The 10,857-nt window shown below is 40.8% G+C and overlaps 1 protein-coding gene across 2 annotated transcripts; it reads right to left on the bottom strand.

Annotated features, from left to right (window-relative positions):
• Positions 1-2,321: 2,321 nt before the first annotated feature.
• KCNA1 (potassium voltage-gated channel subfamily A member 1) lies at positions 2,322-10,639 on the bottom strand. Of its 2 annotated transcripts, XM_019544213.1 has the most exons (2): positions 9,540-10,639; positions 2,322-6,988 (listed from the first exon to the last, which is right to left on the bottom strand). In XM_019544213.1, the coding sequence occupies exons 1-2, from the start codon at positions 10,419-10,421 to the stop codon at positions 6,941-6,943; spliced, it is 930 nt and encodes a 309-aa protein (XP_019399758.1). In that variant the 5' UTR covers positions 10,422-10,639; the 3' UTR covers positions 2,322-6,940. The 2 variants fall into 2 exon arrangements, with proteins under 2 accessions (XP_019399758.1, XP_019399757.1); XM_019544212.1 differs by lacking the exon at positions 2,322-6,988 and having other exon boundaries at positions 8,050-10,639.
• Positions 10,640-10,857: the final 218 nt, after the last annotated feature.

Here is a 10,857-nt window from a genome sequence, read left to right as displayed (position 1 = left end):
CAAGTTAACATTTGGTTTATCATCCTGATGTCGCAATCAAATACCTCATGTGGTTACTTATAACTGGTATTTCTGTAGGATTTCAATGCATATTCGAATGCCAGGGATTTTCAGGGAGGCCACCATGTAATGAAATGGCATTTATTTATGGAACAAACCAACTTCATGCCTGAATTCAAAACTTGTGTGTATGTTTGTTTAGTTTCTCCCCTCTTCGTACTTTGGAGCCAGGAGAGGCATGATGGAGTGCGGAGAGAGAGTGGCAGCAATCTATACTCTGCCAAAATTTGTTAACTGTTAATTAACAAATTAGTTGTTGATTTATTTACCAAGGCTCACTTTTTCTTTCTTTCTCTTTTCTTTTTTTGCCTTAAGCCACACCTAAACCTCAGTGAAAACTGTGGAGGACAACAAGCTTGCAGAAGTACAACCAAAGGCTAAATTCGGCCAGAAGAGTTCTTACAATTGATAAGGATGACTGAAAGGGAAGTTTTCAGGATTGGCAGCTAGAACTTCCTCCCCTCATCATTTTGTATAATGAGCAAATATAACACAGAGGAACAAATACAGGATAAACACAGCGTCCAAACCATAACATTTTAACAGAGTCACTTTGCAAAGTAGACCCACTTTGAGGGATTGATACAGCAAGGCTTACATGTAGGAAACTCCCGCTGAAGGCTCCAATTCAGCAAGATGCTGAGTAATTAAATAACAATATTTATATTACAGTAAAGTCCAGGGGCAACATAGGCTTCATAAGCAATGAAGCCTGACAACCCTGGCAGAATGCAGGCAGAGACTGATGTCCAGGTACCCCATAAGAGATGAAAGACATGATGAGACAGGCCCAGAATAGCCATCAAAGGGAAAGCAAGTTGACAGTTTGGGCATGGGTGGGGGTGGAACAGGAGGTGTGAAAAGAAACAAGATCCAGGATCTCGGAAAATGCTCTTTGCCACCGTTTTCTGACCGCCTCTGTGCAGGGCACCATAGGATTTCTCAAGGCCAAAACAGAAAAGGTTGAGACACAAGATGATGAAGGTCTGAGCAAAAATTTTAGTTGTGTACATGAAGAGGAAAGGCAGAAGCTTACTGACACTATGCTGAAAGAAACAGCAAGATTTAAATGTGATGATCAGAAATCAACATAAGTCAATAAAGATACTCATGTCCTTAAAGACAGACACAAGGCTGAACATCTTGCTGAGTTAGGGCCAAAATCAATGTGAGTTTGGTGACTGAAGGTTTGCAGAATAGGCCCATTCAAAAATATTACCTGAAAGCTTTTACCACTGGTTCAACCAAATAAACCTGTGTCAGTTCACACCCAAGATTCAATACAAGTAGGTTTATATATCTCCAAAGATATTATTATACAAACTTTAGTAAAACTGCTACTCTAGTAAAACATGTTCCAAAGTATACATGATCATTGATGTTATTTCCTGTATAGGGCCAATAAAATATAAACACAGTCAGTATCCAGTCATTGTTGTAACCCACTATCACAAGCCATAAGCATGGCTACTGATATTGCCTGTCTTTACCATTAGCATTAAAAAAACACCAGATACTTCACCTCTGATCTCATTTCCTTATTTACATATAGCATAAAAATTAGGATAAAATGTCATGTTCACAAAGAAGTAATGAAGCAATCTTTAAGACTGCTGACCTATCAAAATGAAATGCCCAGAACTCCATCACATCTACTCGAAGAAGCCACAGCATGTCAGGAATACCTGCCTAAGAAGGGGTATTCAAAGAAAACAAATCATGATTAATTCAAGCCTCTTGTATTTCCCCAAGCTCAAGACCATAATGACTTATACCATTGTTAATGTTTTTGTTAAAGTAAGCATTCATATAGCAAAGTCACCAGAGATTATTCAGATGCAAGATTCTGTAAACCCAGTCTTTACTTCCATTGAAGTCAGTGGTAAGATTCCTACCACCTTCAGTGCCAATGGTCCTATAATTATATTGGCTTTACTCATTTGGAATGAGATGCAACGTCCTTTGAGGTCAATAAAGTTAATGAATCAAGTCTGTGAACTTCATCATATTTTAAAGTTTAAATCTAAATTCAAAAGGCTTACAACATCGATGACAACATCTGTCACGGTGAAACTCATTTCCCACGGAATACCTTGCAGTTTGTTATTCATTATGACATTCAACCAAAGCAGGGATGAACTAACCATTTACTTCTGACACAACTGCCTCGTGGGGACAGCAGAGAAATTGGACTCCAGAAAATAACCAGACAAAATATTCCTGGGTAAGATCCTTAAAAATTTTCTTTAATTGATGCCAAGTATGAACAGATGATCAAGTGACAGAAGCAAGAAAAATTGCATAGATGAAAACTATGCACTTTAAATAGGTTAGAAACTCATCACATTAGATGTCCTGAAACTGACAAATCAAACTAGCTAATTACCAAAAGTAAAACGAGCAGTAATGTAACAGTGAGGTACATACTTGACTCAAAGTGTACGCAGTTTGTAAACTGTGGAAATAAAGAGAGCTATCTCAGCTTAAATGGCTTGTTGCCCTGATGGTGCACTTTATATGAACACTATTCAGTTTCTATATTTAACATTGGTAATACGTGATCTTTAAAATCAGAGGTATGTCAGAAAGTCCTTATACAGTTCTACCTACAGCGGTAATTTACACATTTTCAAACCAATGCAATGAAAAGAAAAAGTGGTTTACATGTCATGGAAAGGAAAATATATATATATAATTTTAAGAAGGTATAGGTATAAGGGTTTTTTGCTGAAGTCATAAAAATATTATTTTTACTTTTGTACAAAAGTAAAATATACATTTGATTCCAATTACATTGTAGAAATGTCATTGAAACAATAACAGTAATTAATGACTAATGCACCTGAAGGAATTTAATGCAACATATACTCACTTAGTTATCAGAGAGAACATAAAGGGAAAGGGATATATTTTTATAGCCTTGGATAATATTCACTAGACTCTGAAAACAGGTGAAATGAACAGAGCTACACAGATACAAATAGGATATTTTCAAACAATTCTTAATTAAGACCTCAGCTTCATTTTATTTCTTTAAAAAATATCAAGGTATAGTATGCCTTGATAATACAAACTGCTGGCCTTTTTTGTGTATACTTCACCTGCAAGGAAGAAAAAGTTACAATACCCTGAAGTTTTATGATGGTGATAAATACTAATACTTCTGATGAAGCTAGGATGCTGAAAGACAACATTTGCTATTCCTAAATTTAAAAAAAATCTTCACCTGACAAAACTGTTGAAATGCAGATTCCTGTTTTAGGCAATTCCAAAAAAAAGTCTGTTTTGTAGTTTCCATTCTTTATAATAATGTCGCGCAATTGCTAAAGACAGCTTGCCAATTCTACCTAGCCTCATGACTAAAAATGGTGAATCACAATTTGGAACCAATTCTGTATTTCCTATTAACCCAAAATTACCATGGAAATCAATGGAAATATTAAGCATGGAAAAAATATGAAATCAGGCCCTTCCTGAGTAAGCACCTAGAATCTGTGATATAACTCTTTTCTGCTTTCTGCATGAAATAAACCCTGACTGTCATCCTGCTAAATAGAAGTAGTCAATTTAAAGTCAAAGGAAGGATAATACATTAAGCATGTTTCTAAATAAGACTTTCCAGCCTGCTTTATTAAACCATATTATTTTTCCTTTTCCCCTTCCCAAAATGTGACTATTTCAATTATAACACAATGCACAGATATACATGAAAGATATTCTGCATTGCCCAAAGACTGAGATATTAAATGGTGAAACTGGCCCTCAGTGCCTTACATTTAAAACATGTTATGCTTTATATTTCTCTTGTGTTCCAGCTGTATCAGAGAAGCAAACACTCTGTACATTCATTTAATTAAACAATTGTCCCCTAGCCAAAACTCAAGGAGAACAAAGTTGCCATTGGTTCATTCATCTATTTATCCAATGCCATCCCTAATTAATTATATATAACTGATTTCCTAAGAAGATCCTGATCTGATCCTTGAAATTTCTCCTTGGGCAAAATTCCTACTTCAGCCAACAGGACTTTTGCTTAAGTTGGGACTGTAGAGTTGGGCACAGTCTTCTAACCTTCAAATATTTACAGATGTATTTAACTTTGTGTATAAGAATACAGTTGAAGACACACATATTTACAAGAATGTGTGACCAGAAGTTAATTACCCTGGGTCATATTCATCCCTAACTCTGACGCTAAAATCAGGGGGTTGATTCACTTTTTCATCACGCCTGTATAAATCAGAAGTAAATCAACAAAGTCAAAGGAGTTGCACTAGAGGCAACTGGGTTGAGCCAGCAAGAGCTTGTCTACAATACAGCACAGTAAGCTCTGGGGTGAATTTACAACAACACATGAATTACTCCACATTAACTCCTTGTGTTGAGTGCTTGCTCCACTTTTAAAGTGGGATAAGTGGCCTTGCACTTCGTGCAGGCAAGGGGCTTATCTATATGAAGTCACTGAAGATAATTAATTGGAATTAACTTTTAAAGTAGATAAGTCAAACAACTTTAAATCCCTCCACGGACACTCATATTCAGAATAGGAGTGGTCTAAATTCAAGTTAGCTTGCTTCAGTTCCAAACTGAACTAGGAGACATACAATGAAATTATTAGGAAGAAGGTTTAAAATTAGCAAAAGGAATTTTTTCATGCTGCACATGATTAACTTGCAGAACTCATTACCACATTTCACCAGGTTCAAAAGAAGATTAGACAAATTCATGCAGAATAAATCTAGGAGCAGATATTAAACATTATTGTAAAAGGTTCAACCTTCAGATTAGGACTAGCTTCTAAATGCTGGAAGCTGTAGGGAGAGAGGGGCAAGGAATAGATCAGTGTGGACAGGTCATGCATAAAAACTCTTACTCAGCATCTGCTCTTTGCCATGGTGAGAGGTAAGCGACAGGGCTGGAGGGACCTGTGGCCTGACCCAGTGTGGTACTTGTGCTCTTCATGAACCTAATTAAAAATTAAAACTTCAATTCTGGATACAAGCATCACATAGGTTTTTAAACAGTTTTAATTCACTGCCAACTCATACCATTAATTAATCTGAATGAACTTTTCTGACTGTCCCAATGGAGAAAAGTCTTGCAGTTTTAACTGGGAGTTAGTCTGGAGTAGCTAGTGCCCACTAACCACTCTGTGCAGACAAGCCCTGCAGAGATCCGATTCATTGACTTCAGCTGAGTTACATGACAGAGAAATCTGGTAGCACTTTTTCTCTTTTTTTTGGTAACATTTTTCATTCCATTGGTTCTTCTAATAAGGAAGATGACTGCCCCCCAGACCCTTCCCTCCACCACCATTTTTTAGTTGAGTTATGGTTCTCTGGCACACCATAGATTTATGATTATAATTTCAGCAACAGCTGATAATTCAGACAACTCTGACACAGCCTGGTCTCCCTAAACCACCCTATTGAACTAAGGCATCTTCCTTTCCTTTAGGAAAATGATAAATTGGCCATCAGGCCATTTTTTCCAGTCCTCTTCCACAGGAGTAAACAATCATTTTGAGCTTGAGCCATCCACCAAAAGAAATACAGTAGAAAACAAAATGTAAAAAAGAAAAATACATTTATTGGTAAGAACAGGCAGTTGTTAAGTGCACCTTCAGGCCTACAAAGACATTTCAGCACATTTAGTGCAAGGGGTAAGAGCTTTTTTGTCAAACTTGCCAGAAACACATGCCTATGCTACATGAGGTTAAATCCCTGTACTCCATATTTATTAGTTCCTTTGTAATGAGCTATAAATGGGTAAGCAACATTCAGACTCCCCAAGCCACCCCACCCTGATTCACCCAAGCCCCTGCCAAATAAGAACCACTGCATGCACTTGTCTCTTTACACATGCAGAATAATCAGTCTGTTAGTTAAACTAAGATGCGGACCCCCAACTGCTATAGAAACCAAGTTACCAAAGTGAGGCCTCATCTCTCAGGTGCGACTTTCTGATCATCAGTCCCACAGCACTGAACTGATTATTGCTGTTTTTAATGGAGTGCAGCATTCAAGTCAGTTTCAATATGGGAAGTTGTATCCTAGAATTCAGAGTTTGGAAAGATCAGGACCACCAGATTTTAATTTTTGGTGGGACAGGTGTGTCGTGGGGGGTGTGAAGAGATAGGGGCCAGGAAAGAAGCTTGATGTCATCTACCTGGAGAACTGAATGCCCTGTTTTACAGACATTTTGCAGCTGTTTTGAGTGGAGAGGTTCCCTCTGTCCTTGATCACTTTCCCATCATTAAAGATTCACAGATGCCAAACAAGCGAGAAGTCAAGTCTTTCTGTAAACCCAGCAGGTCGGGCTTGTGCGTTAACTGCAGAGTGAATTTTTTTAGACCATAAATGTCTCACTATATACATATATATAGACAGATAGATAGATATAAGATGGGAGTGGGGGAAAGGGGTCTGTACAGTGTGGAAGGGAGAGGGGTTTCGACAGCAGATGGCCACATGCTAAGTGCATAATGAAGATTCTCAACTTGGTCCTTTAGAAAAATAAAGATTAGTGCCTACGTTGGTCAGGATGGAAAGCTGTCGTCTTCCTGGACCTAGCAGTCAAGGCTTGCATATTGCAGAAGATGCCTTCTCCCAGCAGTGCTTCCTTCCACAGATCAGGGTGGGAGCAAGGAAAGGAGGTGGGACTGAATGGGAAAGGATTCCTTGAAGGACCTGTATTGGATTTAAGATCTGAAAGGTTCCTGAGGGAGTGTGGGGGAAAGGGGAGGGAGGAAGGGGTAGATGCTCAACTGGGAAATGGGGAGCCTCTCTCTCACCTACCTCTTGGGAAGTCCAAGAGAAAAAAATGTGCAGCCCTCCAGTCTGGTTGCCTGCCTGGTGGATGCTGCAGTAAGTGATGGTCTTTAGTTCCTCATGTTCTGCCATTCTGGGGCAGGCTGCCCAAGAGCCATCTCGGGGGAAGGAAAGGCAAAAACGATGAGGGCGGCAATGTCTATAAACCATCTGGGGAAATTCTGAGTCTTGCATAAACACGATTGTGACTTATTTGGCAGAGGCAAAACGCTGAGCCCCGCAGCATTGCGCTGCCAAGGGAAGGAAGGTGTCCGTGGGCGCTGGTGGTCATTGCCCTCCTCTTCTCTGTCTGTCTGTCTGTCTGTCACACACACACACACACACACACACACACACACACACACACACACACACACACACACACACACACACACACACTTGCTCTCTCTCTGCATGCCATGCCTGGGAGCACCATGAAACAATCCTGATTGTGTGGTGGTATCTTGCCCCTTCCTTCACTACGTCTGATTGGCTCTATTCGTGGAGGCACTTCCAGCAAATCAGTGAATAAAGGATAAAAAGGCACTAAGCAACTACCTAAATCAATCTGTTGAGTCTCTTCAGTGAGTTCTAGAGAAGTACAAAAGTCTATAGAGCTCAAATCATGATGGCAAAAGAAAACCAGCCGCTGCAATTTGGATGCATACGATAGATACATTTCATTTACATTCAGAGAATGCACCAAAAGACATGCATCGGCACCTCTGCAGCTAGGAAGGATAGTGCTTCTTAGGTGTTGTTATATATAACTTGACTTCTTAATTTTCCTTATAGTTTTCCCTTTAAGGGATGGGATATGTTCCTTTCTGACCATGCCTGGAGAGAAGCCAACACATTTCCCTGAATGATGCAGGAAAAGCATCAGATCTCTCTAGTCAGTCCCTTTGTGCCCTCAATCTAACAAGCGCTTTTTAAAAAATATTCTTATTATTACTGAATTCATGCATTAATTAATTCAAGTTACACCTTAATCAAGTAGGCCATAATGCTGAATATTTGAACATGCTTTGATCTCCAAAAGTTATTGTTCCCATTTGACTAACATATGCACTTAAATACAGTACTTTAAATTACTAATCAAATATTTAATAAATTAAGGAGTGCACTTTTGGTGAATGCAAATCAAAAATAAAAGAAAGAAAACAAAAAAGAAAACAAAAACCAAAAAGGACTATATTTAGAAGATTCGGTTCAAACGAAAGCTTATCCCCTATTGTCTGAGGTAACTTTTCAGGCATGCGATTACAAAATAAATAGTATCAAATTCAAACATGCATATATTAAACTCCATTGTGCTATCTTGCAACACAGGGTGAAAAATTTTGCATCCAGTTCTGGAGGGCAGGGGAGATAAAGGGAGAAAAGTGTGTTTAACCATCTGCAGTTAAGAAAACTTAGCAGCATTGCAGATGTTTTGTCCGTTATTTTCCTTATAGAATAATAATTTGTCTGCATTAAGGGTACAAACAGCCAAAACACCGGGCTTAAGTTTATTCATAATAAGGTGCTGTGTGGATCTGTAGAGCAGAACTACATAATTCCTCGCAAAGGAGGATGGGAAATATACACTTCTTGAGCAAAATAGCAGCAGATGCTTGCTGCATGTCTCTACTGAACTTTTTATTGAATGTACTTTTTTGGATGCATTGTGCAGTTTTGCAGAAATTTTGTTTTTTACTGGAATCCATGCATGTCACTAAAAACTGTCTTTTGCTGTAAAAATAATTTAAATGAACAAAAAAAAAAATTAGGAAAAAAAGTTGAGGTTTAGAAGCATATGACTTACAACTAGACTAGTTCAAATAATTATCATTGTTAACCAGTTGGAAAATACCATTTGTAAAAGAAACAGAACATTATCTCTTTCATGGATCCTGAAAGCTTCTTTATCGCTGAGCAAAAATTCGCAATGCAACAATGCATTTACGAGGTAAATAAAGCATTCAAAGACTATTAGTAAAGCATCTACAAAGTGTGACCACGTCACTTAAAGTCTTCAAGCTGTGAGTGGGGTTTATTTTTCATTTTGTTTTATTTTTGCTTTTTTTTTTACACATCAGTCAGCAACTTGTTTTTATTAACGCAGTTTTGGTTGGCTACGGTGCAGTTGCCAGTTCTGAGATTAGCCTCTCTAAAATTGTCTATGCTATTATTCATATCCTCTTCGATTTCCATGTACTCAGATTTGCTGATTGTGGAAGAACTACGGCAACTGAGATCACTGTCAGATGCTAAATTGGGGGAGCTAACATGAAGTAACTGAGCCTGTTCTTCCCCTTCTGTTTCTCGGTGGTAGAAGTAGTTGAAGTTGGATACGATGACAGGTACAGGCAGGGCAATTGTCAGCACACCAGCGATGGCACACAAGGAGCCTACGATTTTGCCTCCAATTGTCACAGGGTACATGTCACCATAGCCCACAGTGGTCATGGATACCACTGCCCACCAGAAAGCATCGGGGATACTTGAGAAATGAGAGTCAGGTTCTTCAGCCTCAGCAAAAAACACCGCGCTGGAGAACAAGATCACCCCAATGAAGAGGAAGAAGATTAGTAAACCTAGCTCTCTCATACTGGCTTTGAGGGTCTGTCCCAAAATCTGGAGGCCCTTAGAATGCCGGGAGAGTTTGAAGATTCTAAAGACTCTTACCAGTCTGATGACTCGCAGAATAGCCAGAGAGGTGGCCTGCTCCCCTTTTTGGGTTCCTTCTTGTTCAGCCATCTCAGTTCCCAGGGTGATGAAGTAGGGGATGATGGCCACTATGTCAATGAAGTTCATGATGTTCTTGAAGAACTCAGCTTTGCTCGGACAAGCAAAGAAGCGCACCACCAGCTCGAAGGAAAACCAGATGATGCACAAGGTCTCCACGATGAAGAAGGGGTCGGTGAAAATGTTGGACTTGTAGATCACGGTGGTGTTGTCAATGCGGTGCAGGGTCCCTGTGAAGTCTTTGTCCTCCTTCAGATCCGGTAAAGTCTCTAGACAGAAGATCACTATGGAGATGAGGATCACCATGACAGAGATTATTGCAATGACCCTGGCTGGCCCGGAGCTCTCTGGATACTCAAAGAGGAGCCACACTTGGCGCTGGTATTCCTTCTCAGGCAAGGGTCTCTCCTCCTCCTTGATGAACCCTTCGTCTTCCCGGAATTTCTCCATGGCTTCCTCACCCAGCTCGTAGAACTTGATCTCCTCAGAGAACATGTCTAGAGGCACGTTGACCGGCCTGCGGAGCCGGCCTCCAGACTGGTAGTAATAGAGGATAGCATCAAAGCTAGGCCGGTTGCGGTCAAAGAAGTACTCATTGCGCAAGGGGTCGAAATACCGCATGCGCTTTTTGGGGTTGCCCAGCAGCGTGTTGGGAAACTGGGCTAGGGTCTTCAGTTGGGTCTCAAAGCGCAACCCAGCAATGTTTATCACAACCCTCTCACAGCACTCATGGTCGTCATGGGCACCTGGTTGGTAGCTGTCTTGGGGGTGGCCAGGCAGGGCAGAGGTCTCATCCACGTTGTCTCCAGCCATGACAGTCATGGTGGCACAAGTGATGGTGGGGAGGTATGCGAGGGTTAGAGGGACACCCTGGAGGCAGTGGGAGGGAGACAGGGGTCTGAGGCAGAGAGCGCCAAGGCAAGGGAGGGAAACCTCAGAAAGCCTAGAGGTGGATGGTGGAGCTGGGATTGAGGGCTCTAGTGGGGGGGCAGAAACCAAGGATCAGGGAGGGAAAACCCTGGAGAGGGAAGGGAAAGATGGATGAGGGGAAAGGGGGATGAGGGGGAGAAATGCAGAGTGGGCAGAGGGGAGGGAAGGGCGAGGGGTCCCTGCCACACACCCCAGGCCGAGCTCCCCTCCCCAGCCCTTGCCTTTGGCCTTTAACTCGACGCTGCTCCTCCGCTCCCCGCCTCCACCATGGCTGCGGCCGGCACTGAGTTGCCACCAAAAGCAAGACACCAAGGGAGGCCGGGATGTG

Source organism: Crocodylus porosus, unplaced genomic scaffold (assembly GCF_001723895.1).
Source record: "Crocodylus porosus isolate Cpor-Errol unplaced genomic scaffold, CroPor_comp1, whole genome shotgun sequence".
Lineage (NCBI taxonomy): Eukaryota > Metazoa > Chordata > Crocodylia > Crocodylidae > Crocodylus > Crocodylus porosus.
Note: the sequence above shows the minus strand (reverse complement) of the source record. Positions and strands in the feature narration are given on the sequence as shown.

Coding starts and splice junctions, on each gene's coding strand:
- KCNA1 (XM_019544212.1), bottom strand. CDS start 10,421: ATGACTGTCATGGCTGGAGACAACGTGGATGAGACCTCTGCCCTGCCT.